Below are 16,113 nucleotides of genomic sequence, written 5' to 3'. Positions count from 1 at the left end.
TAGTGACTGCCCATAGCCCCCACCCAGAGGACAAATGCTTAGTCATGTGCAGACAGTAGACACACAATATTAAATAAAAATATTTATTTAGTTCATGGTAAGTAAAACCAAAAATAAGGATAGGGATGCACCACAAACTATTCCAAATATACTTGACTGTTCAACTTTACAGGTGGTGATGGACAAATCTAAATAATAAGAAAATGTTTTTAATAATATAATATAATACATTTTTCAGCATAACTTCTGCAAGGAGATAGGAACATCACTGAAGGAAAACTATATATACACTTTCCAGGAAGTTGAGGACACTTGTGAAAATTCAGCAGTTCATATGAAGAGGAATAGTTAGAGACTACTGTTGGTACATGGTAGATTCTCTTTGAATTTTAGGAATAATGTAGGCCTATTCCATAGAAATTTGCCAATGCTTCACATGTTACAAGGGTAAGGCTCAAAGTCAGTATTACAATAAAATGTCAACTACTGAATGAAAATAACAGGTACAGTGTGTTATGAACAATTTGGCTGACAACCAGAGGACGATGGTGATTAGTAGTCAGAAATGAAATGCATAAGACTGAAGTGAGAGTGTAAATTTACTAAGGTGTTATTTACAAATAAGTGGTTCACAGAGTTTAGTAAGAGTGCTTAATCAAGCAATACTTGTTTTAAAAAAAATACTTGGTACAATATTTTTTGGGTAAATTAATCTAGGCACATCCATTTCAAGCACAATCTGTATCATCAGTCACACAAAAAGTCCATAAAAGAAAAAGGTTCAAAATTGTACTTCCACAGTTAACAGAGCAGAGTTGCAGTGGTTCTGATTTATGGTAAATGTTCCAATGCACTGCAGCAAAAGATTAGCGCGGAAACATTTTCACAGGTGTCTAAGGTAAGTCCCTCAAAACACAATTCCCATTGCTGCACTGAACCATCAGGAAAGGCTTATTAAGAGTACAAAGTGAGTTCTGTACAGTATATAAGCAGAACCTTTTATTCATATCAAAGAGCAGCTTTCCTAACCCAAACAGTCTCCTTAAAGATATAAAAAAATGGCAACACTGGTTTTAGATAAGTACAAAAGGGGAACTTTTACCAACAGTACAAAATACAGTGTCATTATGCATCAACCACGATTTGATAAGTCACACTGGAGTAAACGCACAAATTCATTCAGCAAACATTTCACTTCTGTTTGTGAAATGTTCTATTTCCACACACCTTAATGGTTCAGCTCTACATAGAAATATAAACAAATGAAACATTTGAGTAAACCACTACAATAAAAGTCATTCTAGACTGATAAAATCTTTTTCACCTATATCACATTAACATTAATTTTCATTTATATTTCTTTTGAAAAGGAAAAACTCTTTAAAGGCTTATGGATTGCTTCCCAAAGTCTTAAGTTTAAAATGGCTCATGGTCATTCTTACAAAAAATGGGTATCACTTAAGGAAAGCGAGACAACAGCTTGAGAAGAGTGCAGATTCAAAGTTATGGCCTTATGAACTGCTGCCAGAACTACATCAGATGTTTAAACCATCTGAAGGACATCTAAAAGGGTGTTAGGCATTCAGCGCTAATTCTTGGTACCTAGTCTTGATGGTTGGAACAGATGCCTATCACTCAGGTAAGTGCCATGTTTCTTATTGTGCTTTTCATCTGACTCTTTTCCAACGCTCCTTCTTCATCACTAGTAAGCATCTAAGGTATAGCCAAGATGTTGCCATAACCAGTCCTGGACAGCATGTGAGTTACTTGACATTGAACACCATGAGGGGCCTCTCTTCACGCTTTTGCCAGGGGCTCTTCTTATTCTCTCCATCGTCATCTTTGTCGTCAGCTTCATTGTCTTCATCAGGACTGGTGACAGAGTCTCTGTGGACCTCGCTGGCACTACTGCGGGTGCTGTTGTCCTGACTGCGACCTTTACGAGGGAACGTCCCTCTGGATTCAGAGGTCTTGTCAAGCAGTGGCGCTGTGGAGTTCTCCTCAGGTGAGTACATGGCTGGATGGCTCTCGCTACTCGAGTCTGGCGTTTCGATAACGGGAAGCTTGGAATAAATCTTTCCGTGAGCTTTTCTTTCACCTCCCTCCTTCGCTTTGCCCTCCTCTTTTACTTTCCGGTGAGTAAATCTCCCTGAACTCACGGGGAGTGCTTCAGAACGGTAGTCTTGGGCTAGACTGCTGGGGCCCACGGGTGCACGCAAGGCTTCATTGCTTAGCTCAATGTAGGAGTGTCTAACAAGAGAGTTTGAACGGCCGTCAAGGGAAACGAACCAGGCACGAGGGTGTGGCTTTACTCCAAGCTCCAGCAGCTTCTTCTCCGTCATCGCTTGCAGCTCTCCATTCATTTGTGCAATGGTGGAGTCATTGAAAAGGACAGGAATACGGACGGGGGCAGTGGATTGTTCCGATCCCCAGTTCTCCTCTGAAGGTCCCTCTGCTTTCTGGCTAGACTCTTCCTCTTCCTTTTCTTGTCTGGCCTGCTGCTGCTGTTGTTGTTGTTGCTTTTGTTGTTGACTTTGTTGCCGTGGCAGCGTCATGCTAACCTGGATGCCCTCCATATCATGCTGCAGCTGTTGCTGCCTTTCCATTGCCTGCTCCACAGCTGATAGGTCAGAGGACAGATGCATATAATGTGCAGGGATGACCAGCGTGGGCACCATGCTGTGGTACATGCTCTCCTTCATCTGCTCCATGGAGTGACAGAAGATCAGCTGACCAGGCTGGGTGTTAATGGAACTGGGCCGACTGAGGTGATCCCCTGCCGATGCATAATACTCTGGGGGCTTGCTGTCCCGACTGTGATCCTGATAGTGGCCAGTAAATGGTGGCAAAAGTGGAGGTGGAGACGGTGGGTCTGATGAATAGCCCTGGTTGTCTTTAGCATTGTGATGATGGTATCTGCGCTCATCAGAGTCCTCCGTAGAGCTGTAACCTTTGCTATAGTCATCCTGCAGGAGTGGGTCTCGAGTTCCTGTATTTGAAGAGCGAGTGGTCTTCAATGGGAAGCTCTCTCCTTGCTTTGTGTCAGCGTTCAACCTAGAGTTGCGCTGTCTCTGGGTGGGGCCATGTCTGAAGAAGTCCTCTCGAGAGCTGTGGAGATCACGGTTGGAGGAAAGGTCAGATTTGATGCCGTCATGGTCAGCGGCTGAGGATGCTGTCTCCATGTGTCCACCGCTGATGAGATTTAGGTGGGAAGTGGATGTCCCCTGGTCTCTCTTTGAGCTTTCCAGAGTGGATGAGAGGTACATTTTACGGCGATGCTGCCTAGGTTTTAGACACCGCCTCCTGAAATATTATAATAATATGTTAGATATTTATACCAAATATACATATAAAGATAAAGAAAACATATATTACTCTTGTTAACATAGCTACCTACTACAGTTTCACCAAAATAATGACAAATTAAAATATAGTTTATTGAATTGCTCATTTTGCTCGTGGAAGTGATCTTAAGCTTTTGTCTATACAAAAGTCTTGCTGTGACATGGGTTTTACAACTTGCTAAGGCCAAGCCTACAAGGATAAGCTATTAATCACTTTTTCAGGCACACAACAAACGTACACACAGTGCAACGATACCTGCAGTAGTACAGTAGCAAACACAGCAGAATAAGCACTAGCAGGGCCATGGCACCCAGAATCGCTAGCAGGAAAATAGTGTGATAGGTAGTGATGTCCCTTAGACCAGAGGTGTTCAGGCCTGCTCCTTTAACACAAAAATAAGTATTTTTGTTTTATCTACCCATCTCTTAAGCATTAAAAAAGTAAACCAATTAAACCAAAATTAAACCAGGCAGATTAAAATAAAGTAATGTTATACAAAGATGAATATAGATATTAAACAACATTTTTAAATTAATTGATTCTTTAAAGTCATTCGGTGTAATTGAATGGTTACTGATTGAGGAAAATGTAAATACTTCAACTCCTGTAACTGCTGCTGGTCTCACCTGAGGTTGAGGGAAATGCTGCAAGCCAGTATCCTAAATTTGGAGCCACAAAACTCCATGTCATCTCAGTGCCCTCTTTTTTAATGTATCCAGCACCACTTCTGACCCACAGACCTGCAGCAAACCAGGACTTTATTACAAAATGAGCAGACAGTGATAAATGCAATGAAATCTTGCTTCAGCTTACAGGAAAACTCAATTAAATGTGCATGGGCAGTGCGCCAGGGACAGATTAGACCCAAACTGTGCCAGATCACACATTCAATAGCTTTTCTTCATTAAAAAGTAATTTTAGGTCTATGATCAGTCTAGTTCAATATTCAAAATCACACAGATAATTTAATATGGTGCACCAAAGCAGGACAGTAAGGGGCACAGATTTTGCAACAAGCCCTAAGGCCAAACAAAAGAGCACAGAGAGTTAATATGTTCTGACAGGGTGAACTCTGACAAATACGATTTAAAATGTCTCCCTCCACTAAAGACGAAATGCCCTCTCTGTGCTGGACTTCACAACTGGAGCATACAAAATTAACTTGTTACTATAAATAAATATTATACTATATATAAAATCCGCAATAACATTGAACTATTTTTTAAAGGGGTCCTATTATGCTCTTTTACAAAGTCTTCATTTTGTTTTGGGGGTGTACTAGAACATGCTCTCATGCTTGGTGGTTCGAAAAACGCATTATTTTTCATATAATTTACATTATTAAAATACCTTTCTCCCCAGCCTGGCACAAATGGCTCGATTAGTTCCGGCTTTGATGAAGGTCCGCCTTCCGAAAAACAAAATGTGTTGTGATTGGTTAGCTGTCCCAGAGCGTTGTGATTGGCGAACAGCTTAGACGGTGTTTTAGTACTGCCACGCCCCTTGCTCCGTCTTTCAACAAAAGCTTTTGGTGAATCTGGCACTGTACTCCCTCATGTTGTGGAAGTTGTCCTCAGTAAAATGCGCAGCACACAATAGCAAATTGGGGTTATAATGCTCAGGAAGGAGGTGAAAAAAACTGCGTTTCAGGCGGTCGCACACCAGACGAGAAGCGCAGCGTCGCGCCACGTCTTTAAAATTCGAATACATTATTTTCTATGAGTGTAGGCACACCGGCGGCGCCGTTCGGCCTCTGTCTGCGGCGCCCAGCTACATCGTGTTGTACTTGTAAGAATTGTTCTAGACATGTCGAAAATATGACACTACAATACAGCAGCTCTTCTTCTTTGTTTTCTCTGATGCACTAACTCTGCAGCAGCATGTCTTCTTCATCGTCTCATCTGATGCACTCACTCAACCAAACGTTCTAACCACAACCTCACCCCTCCCCACCCCCCAACCATTCAAATTTCTGTAGGCGGGAATTATTTTAAATGATATTCTAATGAGCCGCTTTGTGATATCACAAAGCCCGGAAACCAACGCTGTAGTCCAAATGAGCCGTTCGTTGTAGTTCTTGAAAAGGGATAAAAAAAAAACCCCGAAATATCTCCCTTTGGAGTGGACTTTGAGATTTGTAACTTTCTAGATCTTTTTTTATGCCCAAACATACACACTACACACTGACTAAAATTAAAAAAGTGAAAAAGCATAATAGGACCCCTTTAAATTAAATTAAATACTGCTATTTATAATTTCATATTTCATCATAAGTACCAGCTACCTACAGCCCAAAACTTTACAAGACCGACCCAGGCAGCTGCATGCAATGTGTAATTATGCACACTAGAAGGTGCTATATGTTCAGCTCAGCAGGGAGACCTGCTCTCCAAAGCAGGGGGCTTTCCCAGTATAGTAAGCCCCTCCAAGTACCATGTGCATGAGCATCCGCTCTCTCTGTATGGGCTGTTTTGTCTGTGATCTGTCTCCAAAGCAAACAGGGTCTTAGTAGACACATGGCAAATTTCTGCGACACAATGAATGTTTTCATAATCTGAACACACTGGGGTATTCAGGACCCACCCTCTTTAGATAAAACAGACGGCTGGGACTGAGTAGTTGGTGACATCATTATATTTATGCTGTGTTAGTAATGAGACTCAGAGAGTGACTCAGGGCTCTTGGCTGTGCTGTGAGAATGCAGCCACATTCTCCACATCCATGTTTCTACAGTCTACAGAGCACAATACAGACTTTTGTAGTTTTCGGCCACGTGTATCTATCACATGGTCAAAAACACACTCACCCACCACTCAGGAATACAGGCCCCTGTTCTCTAGAACTAACTATTCTCTGAAACACAGTTCTCTCTGACCACCCACACACACACTCACACACACACACACACTGAATATTCAGGGTTTTCTTTCTCTAAAGCTATCTAGCATTCTCTATCTAGATGCTAGATTTGGCATCCTGGTAACTGGTAGGCACTGTTTTAGCAGCTCCATGTACTAAGCTACCATATCCTCTAAAATCTTTCTTTCTTTGGGTCTAAAACAAGCTCTTGCTTACCTTATCACTTATGTCAAAATTATTATAATAAGTGCCTGTCTCTTAGTTTAAAAGAGGACTGCGCAAACTGTATACGAGAATTATATTTAAGAGTTGGTTTTTGTTTGTAGAAATCAAAATATATGATATAATAATTAAGATTAAAAGGATAACCTAATTATTAAAACATGATACATATGTATTAAATGACTTTAATAAAGCACTGTGAAATAATACTAAATTTGTATCAATATCCGAACTACATCAAACAAACATTTTTTAAGTCCTGTAGGGGGCGATACTCTGTCAACAAAATATATCAAATCAAAAATTTCATAAATAGGATACTGCTTAGTAAAATAAACTACACAACAACTTCTAATGCCCTTTGATGGCCATCTGTCAAAACTTTACCGTAGCAAACCAGGGAGTCTGGTTACATTCCCTGACCAATATTGTAATGGGTGGGTAAAACGAGGAGTTGGGATTAGGTTGCCATAGACTAAGCTGCTTAGGTTAAAATAATTTGAGATTTCTCTGTGGAGCTAAGAGAGGCTAAATGAATCTTTAACCACCACACTTTAGGAGAGCTCCTAATAAGCAGCCCAGACATTAGGTTGACGAGCTGAAAAAATGTAACAGATGTACTAGATAACCTGCGATGATGTGGTACAACTATTTAAAAAGTGATCTACGGAAAAATAAGACTTGAATGTAAAGGTGGAAAGTGAGCCGATACCCTCTTTTAGTCATATTGATTTTTCCACCAGAGCTGTTCTGTTTATTAAGCTGTCATCAGTGAAGGATCTAGGGAATTCTGCAAAGCTTGCCAGGCACTAAATCACATCCTGTTTTGGGAGCTATGTCGTGATGGGGTCAATGTCTGGAGATGATTTCTGCTTTATGAATTGTTAGGCTATTATCTCTCCAATGTGAGAAGACCTAACAGCTTTCTTTGATTTGTAATGCACACTCACTTCACCTACTCTCACTTTATCTGAACCTGCTTAAATGGCTCTCAACTAGAAATTCCAGTGTATTTCTCCATCTTTCCTTCTCTCTTGCTTCTTGTACTCTTTTTAACAATTTACAAGTACAACCCCCTCTCCAAAATGTCGAGTTACGCCCTTTGCCATTTTACTCCAAGTCCTCATATTGTGACTTAGTTTTGCATGAACTATCGCAGGGGTGTCCAATTCTTTTTCTGGAAGACCAACATCCTACAGAGTTTAGCTCCAACCTGCCCTAACACACTTGCCTGGAAGTTTCTAGTATTCCAGAAGACCTTGATAAGCTGGTTCAGGTGTTTAATTAAGAAAAAAACTCATCAAGATAGTGGCCCTCTGGGAGCAGAATTGGACACCCCTGAACTATTCGGTACTAGACTACTATAGAATCTGAATCAGCAAAAGGGTGAATATAACATGGTGTCATCAAAATGGGTGTTCGTGATCACTCTCTTGATCAGACTGATGAAGTTTCTAGTTTGAGCCCTGTAAGGAGTAACTTTGGATACAATTGTCTATTTGCATACTGTTATTTAGGCTTAACCAAAATTTTGTCAAATGCTATTTACCTGTCTTGTCCTCGAACCTCCATACTGGGACACTGGTGGCAGTCTTGAGAGGTGAATCAGAAGGAAGGGGGATAGAGATGTGTATGGGTTCTGACACCTGGACCTCAGTGCCGTTGGTCCCAGTGAGCTGAGTACACATTGCAGCTAGAGCAGTTAGCTCCACCCAGCTACTATTGATTCCTGAATCAAGGCAGACAGTAATAGCAAAAAATGCATTAAACTCCATGAGGCCACTTTTGCAAGCCTCTGTTTACTGCAGTATTCTATGCAATGATGAATTATTAAAATGAAGGGGAAAATAGTAATTCTAGATCCACGAGTAAACTCCATGGAAGGTGTTCGGATAAACTCACCTGTTGAGTTGTTCTCCAAGGCAAGGGGGTAAGGAAAGCCCCCAAGCTCATACTGACTGCGGGAAGAGGTGAGCATTGCAGAGAGGGTGATTTGGGTGGTGTTTAGGGGTGGTCGGATGGCTCTCCTCTGAAGCTGTACCCATGGCTGTCTCCGGGATCCTAGACAACAGGGATTTATAAAAAAACTTTAATAAAAATGTACAGGTACTGTATAGTGAATACGGATAAATTAATTGTAAGGAATTTACGGTTTATGACAAAGAATGAAGTCATAACTATTTAGCAAATCAGACTACAATGTCTGCCCTGTATGAATGTTGTTCTGGACTGAACAAAAACCAGTAATTGCTGGTAAGAGCTGCTCTGAGGTTTGTTGTTTCCATGTGTTTTACTTGTGAATGCAGTTTTATAGGATTCTGACAACAACCACTTCCTTTAACCAATGTTTCTGTTATAATGAGCATTATGGTGATTCAACCTTTCTCTGCTGTTGCTGCTTTACTCTCTTCTCTTGCCCGACAGAGAGAGGAATTGCAAGATAACTTTGTGAAATCTGTGGGGCAGGGCCAATAATTCCAAGAAACTGCTAAAAATATCTAAAGATGTTTCCCAGAATGAAGGTAACAATGGAGTTTTTCAAAATTTCTTGAAACCTTTTACAAGAAGAATACAGAGCTCAGAATCCACACTGCAGTAATCCTTTCCCCTCCTCTGCTCGGCTCGCTTAGTGTGCGAGAGGCAGATAGGAATAAGAGAATAAGAAGAAGGCCTAAAAATATAAGCTGTATCTCTCACTGTAGGCCGTCTGCTCCGATTATTGCTGGGTTAGCTGGTCACTGATCAGCCCAGACATCCAGGATAGCGTGGCAGTGCTTGGGGACCACTGAATGCAGGCAGGCTGTGACACTCCCTGTTTTGGCCACAGTTATTCATTTATTTACTTAACATATCCAGCTGTTGATGAGAGGAGAAACTAATACAGTACAAATCATCCACAGGAATCTCTCAAATTAAACCAGATACCATTTGCCTAACCGTCTCCTTTTGAGCAACAGAAACAAAGGTTTCTGGCTCTTAGCCTAATTGCATACCATGACACTAGCAGTGATTTGCATCTTACGTGATGACAAGAAGGGCTGCAATAGCGTCTGGCCAACAAAGCTTGCAATTCCTCTAGGATTGCACAAGGATTGGGCTGCAGATGGGTTGATCCCCTGTAAACCTGACAGTGAAAACTATGATTATGCAGTAAAAGAACGGAACCGTCTAGTTGGGACTGGTGCTTAGGCAACTGGCAAGCCTCCTAAGGGCATTTTGAATTGCATAGAGAATCCCCTTCATGTGCAGAATCATGTGGTTGGCCTCGCCGATGGGACCACCTTCTAACATAGATGCTCAGTGATAAACATCACAAATATCAGCTGGATTCATGAATAGCGTGAATATAACGGCGATTAACATCGAAATTATATATGTATAATTATATATATATATATATTATATATGTATATATGTATTTCTTATCACTGACCAATGTGTCTCCCCAAACTTCTAGGTTTCCTTTATTCTTTTTTAGTTTTGCAACTGGGCCTATTTTGAAGTGCTACCAACACTGGTGAAGTGTTGGTAGCACTTCACTTAGTGAAGCAAAACCCGAAACCTTCCTGATTCGAAGGGAGTGTTCACTGACACATATCATTCTAAAGTCGGACAGAGATCTAGATTGAGAAAATGAAAACCCCTGAGGGAGTCAGCTCACCAAAGAGACATACCACTCATGAAAAATCACTAAAGTGCACTTCCCTCAACTGCACCAGCCAATTTATCACCATTTCCAAGACAAAGCCATAGATGTTAGTAGCATCAGTTGACCTTTTGTACAGAGGGCTGTTTGAATGCTGTAATTTAGTATTGCTGACCTTGGGGTCAAGCAGTCTGAGGAAAACAATGAGAGTTAATGCTGAGTGCCTGTTACCCACTCTGATATAGATACATTCAATTGTGGGAATGGCCAGCTTGGGGTCAGAGTTAAATGAATGTGTAAATGAATCTGCTTACAAATAATTATTAATATAACTTGGATACATTAATTGGATAAATTATTATACATTTGTTTTGTACATTTGAATGTGTCTGCTGTAAATTAGAGGGAAAAAAAACATCAGCTGAAATTTTTTAAGTATCAGAGATAATTGTTACATAATATTAGATTTTACCTCAGAAAAGTTAACCATTAATATAGGTCACAGCCAGTAATATTAACTCTACAGTACATTTCATTTGCAAAGTATTTCATTCTTACTTTAAAAATAGGCTTTGTCACACTGTTGTTAAAATATAAACAATTTTTCATTAAACTGTCTGCATTCATACTTTTTGATACATACTATCACTGTGATCAATATGAAATGGTATTAAAAATACTCATACTATGAAAATAGATTTTGGTCACACCTTCCACCCCAATACGGCAGCAGTCAGTCAGTTTATCCAAACAGGCACTTCTTATGTAATCTTTATCCGATACTGGAGATTAGCTATCTATCAAAAGGATTGGTGCACTTTCTGAGCATGTAGCAGCCACACTGGAAAACCACATTAAGTCATATAATTACCAACATCTGAATGAAGTCAATTTTCAATGGAGATCACCAGCAGACTGCCATTTTGTCAATGGTTTGATTTACAGCAGTAAGACTGACTCAATAATAGCTATCTGTATCTCAATAGGCCCTGTGCCTGGAAGCTGTTCATGCAAGCAAGTCTCGGGAGATTTACATTCAACTCACACTCCCGCTTGATTCTCACCAGTTTATTCTCAGAAAAACACTTCCCTCCTCTTTCACCCTGTCTCTCTCTAGTCAAGGGAGTCATTTCTCATCTCTCTCTTCATTGCACATGTTCTCAGTTACAGATGTGCTTGAGCTCTGTTGGGAGAGGAAGACATAATGCCCCTCTTGGCCAGAGAATGGAAAAATGAAGGAGAGAGAGGATGTTAGATGACTGATTTATGCATAGTTTTAAGGTAGATTTAACTAGAGATAGGGCTATCATAATAAATTGTTCCTTTTTTTGTAAAGTGGTTGTAGTCATTGCAAATATTGACAAGCGTGTCAAAAATTGCAATCCAGTTTGTTTCATCCAGTAATATTCTGACTTCACACTAATTAAAATGCACCAACAGACATCCAGATATACAAACACAGCAATGACATACAACAATGCCTTTTACCATTTATATTTGCATGTTTCTAAACAAACCCTGAAGCCCAAATCAATTGAGTGGCTTCTTTTCAGGCTGGCATGCTGTGAACACAAAAATCCTCCCACGCTATGGCTCAGAATTTAGGCTGTTTCTGTCTGTACATTCGCTTGACTCACTTTTCACAAAATACGCTTTCAAAAACCATAACCCAACTCTGCAAACAAACACTCTGAAGGTGGATGTTTGAACAAAACAATTAAGGCACTTTTGTATTGTGCATGAGTTCTCTCAATAGAGGAGGCAACTATATTATAACTCTTTATAACAACTCTGTTTAACAATTCTTTATAACAGTGGTCAGCAGCAAACCTGACTGATAGACTAGCAGATCTCAGATCAGGTTTTACATGACACATTCCTTCCACGCAACAGAGACAGATATGCAACACTTTAATAATAACCCCTCCTGTTACAAAATGCACATTCTACTGCCACTGCCAAAGTTGCCATGGTAATGGGTTTTGAGGCATGAAAAAAACACGCCAGTGTGAGTCTTGATCTCCCTCTACTTCTCTTAGTAAGCATCATAAACATACTTATTTACCTAATTCCATATATCAATAATTTAATCTTATTTCATATATCAATACAGAACATTTCATATATACAGTGTATATATATATATATATATAAACAAAAGTTTTTATATATTACGGTAGGAAATTTACAAAATATCTTCATGGAACATGATCTTTACTTAATGTCCTAATGATTTTTGGCATAAAAGAAAAATCAATTATTTTGACCCATACAATGCATTGTTGGCTATTGCTACAGATATACCCCAGAGACTTAAGACTGGTTTTGTGCTCCAGGTTTACAAATGCTGACAGAACTTTAATGGATGGCCTGTCCTAAAAACAGAAAAGAACTCACCTGGAGAACCCAACAATAATTGCACCACATCGTCATACAGCAGGAGAGTGGCTGGTCTCTGGGGAAGCAAGTACAGACTTACGGAGGCGTACACTGAAACACAAGTGAGAAAGAAACAAAAACATTAGTATACTAACACTAGGCATTAGTATACTAACATTTAAATATTGGGCTAGTAGGATGTTTTTGTCCACAAGGATGCATTAAATTGGTCAAAAGTCGCAGTAAAGACATTTAACAAAACATTTCTATTTCAAATAAATGTTGTTCTTTTGAACTTTCCATTTATCCTCTTACTTAGCATCTTAGAGCAGTGGTTCCCAACCCTGGTCCTGGAGTACCCTAACTGTTCAAAAATGCATCTGAATCCACTCATCAGCTCATTAGTAGAGACACAGGCTCTGTTTACACCTGGTTTAAAGCTGTGTATTGGTCGATCCGATCACAAGTGAATGAAGCATAAGTACAAGTGTTAACGGGGTGTAAAACATTTTGAGCTTGTCCACTTTCGACCACTTTCAGAGGTAGTCGAAAACACATTCAATCAGATTGCTCTTGTAGTGTGGACCCTCGTGTTCAAACAGCCACAAAAGACTGCCTCCTCTCTGCCTGACAGGATTTAAACTTTGCTGTCTGAAATCGTGAGTTTGATATGAAGGTGAAAAATGTCAAAATTATCTTACTACCCTGCTGAAAAAGGTATGTTTTGAAGCATGGTAGCTGGTTTGAGCTGATTTAAGCTTGTCCTAAGCAACTAGCTCCTGCTCAGGACCAGCTCATAACCAGCTCAGGACCAGCTTAAACCAGCTCAAAGCAGCTTCCATACTTTAAAACATACCTAACCAGCATATGCTGTTTTTTTTCAACAGGGCAGTCCTGATTCTAAAACAAACCCAAAGCGTTTTGCGGCTATCATAGCAGAAACAAAAGCTGCTGCTCTTTGTATCATGTTCTGTTGTCTCCTCTTGCGTCCTTATGTAAATTGAGCAAGCTTATTGTATCAAAAGATCAGAAAAATCCCATATGTACACACAAAATCTGGGCAGAAGTGGTCAAAGTAGACAAAGGAGATGGATTAAAACACCAGGTGTAAACAGGAATGTGTCTCCCATGTCAACTAGTGATCCAATTGACCAAACCGCATCTTAATACCAGGTGTAAACAGGGCCTCAAAGACCTGAAATGAGTGAGTCAGATAATAGAGACGTCCAAATGTTGTGTAGGGTTGGGGGTACTCCAGGACCAGGGTTAGGAACCATTGTCTTACTGCACCTTACTTAGCATCATTTGTATGCTATTGTTCTTCCTTGTCCATTTAAATCAGTAAACTGTCCAGCCTCTTTCATTTTCAGGGATCTTTGACCATGGAGAACACAAGGCTTTTGTTTTTTCTGTGGGAATATACAGTAGCTCACCAGATGTAGCTGCTAACTCACAGGTGTGAGACATGACTCATCCTCAGGTTTGCAACACAGCATGGACACGTGATCTCGCATCAAACGAGTCTTTGATATCAGCAAGTAAAACCTGACAAAATCTGAGCTAGTCCTGCAGCTGTATGACTTCCTGTTAAACATCACCAGACCATCAGCTCCTTTGACCTTCAGTGGATCTTTGTTTTGGACCCATCAATATTTTGTCCAGAGGACAGACATCTAAATGTAAGAATCAGAGCCTTTGACATATCATGTTTAGTAAGAGACACCAGCATTAAAGGGTTAGTTCACCCAAAAATGAAAATTAGCCCACAAATTACTCACCCTCAAGTAGGGGTGTAACGATTCACTCGTTTTCTCGATGCATCGATTACAAACCGATCGATCTTGAATCGTCGATTTCGGACAGTAATCGATTTAAAATGCTAAGAATCGAATGAATCACGATTTCTATAGCGAGTCAATGCTTTCAAAATATATATATATATATAAAATTACAACAAGCAGGAATTAATGGAGACCTTGAACAGTGTTCGTGCCTCAAATCTCTCTTCTTCTTCTTTTTGTTCAATGGCCAGTCCTCGCACCTCTCCTTCACACACTGCACTATTTACCTCCTGCAGTCACAGGATTGCGCTCGCGCTCAGTTCGTCTCACTGACAGATTTTTTGAGCAGCTGATGTGTGATCTCTCCTTAGTACTCGTGGCCAGTAATGCTAAAGTGAAGTAGTTTTACTTTTCTGTAGTTTTTCAATGGCTCTCGGTCATACCGATGACGACATTACCTGAGCAAAAATGTAAGTGTCTAAAGCATATGCACAGTTCCATTGAATGATAAATGTGTTTTAACAATGTCGTTGAACAGAATGTATGAAGAAAATTGTTAAAATAACCACAGCATTAACAACAACCTTAAAATAAAAGCGCGAGAGATTTATCTGATAATCAGATTCGTGAAAGTAGCGTTCGTTGCTATAGCAAACAGACATCGGGCGCGTTTTCTTTCAGGATCATCATTCGCCGATGGAGAGGAAAAGTTAAATACTATAGCATTTTATTTTATGAAAATGAGATAAAGAAGTTTTCGCACTGAAAGAGAAGTGATCTCGCGCTCATAGATTGACATATCATTTATTACAGTAGCCTACAGAAACTATAAAGTATATATTTTTTTTTACCTTATTCTGTGCAGAAAATTGAAATAATTGTTTGTAGTATATAAAACAATCATAAAATTGTCATTAGGAAAAAATTATAGATTACAAATGATTGATTATTGTCCAGCAGTGTATTTGATTTCTTATAGGAAATTCTAATTAAGAGATAAGAAAAGAATTCCTTGTAAAAAAAAATAAAAAAATAATAATACAAACAAACATACATACATACATTTATTGTATTTGACATTTCTGTCACTTCTGAAATGATTGTTAGCCTATATAATACTTTTAAAACTCTTTTTAAAAATTTTGACTTGCATAAATTTCTACATATGCCATGTCATGCCTTAGGATCATTAAACTAGCATCTAACAAATTTTCCCCCTAACCTATGGTTCCCTTTCAGTCGGTCACTCTCTATGTCACGTCGGATGACCGACGAAATTGGGATCTCGCTTAGAGAGACCAATCCACTTCGAGTGTAAACTAAACGAGCCAATGCACATTGGCATGCAATTATTGCATCCAGCTGCTGCTGATCCCAGCGGGAGTATAAGTAGGCAGCAGATACAGTGCATATTCAGCTTTTCGCTTTGGAGCCGAGCGGTTCTATCGTTCTGCTCCTGACCTTCTACGTAGAGTAAAAACTACAGTCAAGCACGCTCTTCGTGGACTCTCGTGCTGGTGGTACGGCGCTTCAGCGGCGGTGGTTTTCCTGTGTCGAGTGGGTTGCACACAACAGGCTGCACTACCCCTGTGTGTGTTGCAGATGGCCATCTCCCCTGTGCGCTTCAGCACACTAAAAGAGCAATTTCCATCTAAAAGAGCTTCATGGGTGGAACGTCTTTTTAAAGATGTGTTTTTTTAAAGATGTCGTACCATCCGTGTGTTTCTGGGTGCGGTCGTTACCTGGCGCCGGGTGATGGTCACGATCGCTGCCTCTCGTGTCTGGGCACGAAGCACGTTGAGGTGGCTTTCGTGGATGACTTGTACTCCCATTGCGGGGGTATGACCATCTCGGAGTTGCGGACCAGACTCCGTTACCTGC

The 16,113-nt window shown here is 40.1% G+C and overlaps 1 protein-coding gene across 2 annotated transcripts in view; it reads right to left on the bottom strand.

The window, feature by feature from the left end:
• Positions 1 to 217: 217 nt before the first annotated feature.
• Positions 218 to 16,113, bottom strand: part of fam171a2a (family with sequence similarity 171 member A2a) — a 59,151-nt gene continuing 43,255 nt past the window's right edge. Inside the window, exons 3-8 of one of the 2 annotated variants that reach the window (XM_016279686.1) lie at positions 12,470 to 12,562; positions 8,329 to 8,487; positions 7,976 to 8,155; positions 3,972 to 4,085; positions 3,601 to 3,727; positions 218 to 3,303 (exon numbers count right to left, since the gene is read on the bottom strand). In XM_016279686.1, coding sequence (XP_016135172.1) covers positions 1,764 to 3,303; positions 3,601 to 3,727; positions 3,972 to 4,085; positions 7,976 to 8,155; positions 8,329 to 8,487; positions 12,470 to 12,562 — 2,213 coding nt within the window. In that variant the 3' untranslated portion in view covers positions 218 to 1,763. The remainder of the gene's footprint in view (positions 3,304 to 3,600; positions 3,728 to 3,971; positions 4,086 to 7,975; positions 8,156 to 8,328; positions 8,488 to 12,469; positions 12,563 to 16,113) is intronic. The other variant, XM_016279687.1, reaches the window with a different exon arrangement.

The sequence above is a fragment of the Sinocyclocheilus grahami genome, unplaced genomic scaffold (assembly GCF_001515645.1).
Source record: "Sinocyclocheilus grahami isolate Dianchi unplaced genomic scaffold, SAMN03320097.WGS_v1.1 scaffold133.1, whole genome shotgun sequence".
Classification (NCBI taxonomy): Eukaryota; Metazoa; Chordata; class Actinopteri; order Cypriniformes; family Cyprinidae; genus Sinocyclocheilus; species Sinocyclocheilus grahami.
This window is presented reverse-complemented; position numbering and strand designations above follow the sequence as displayed.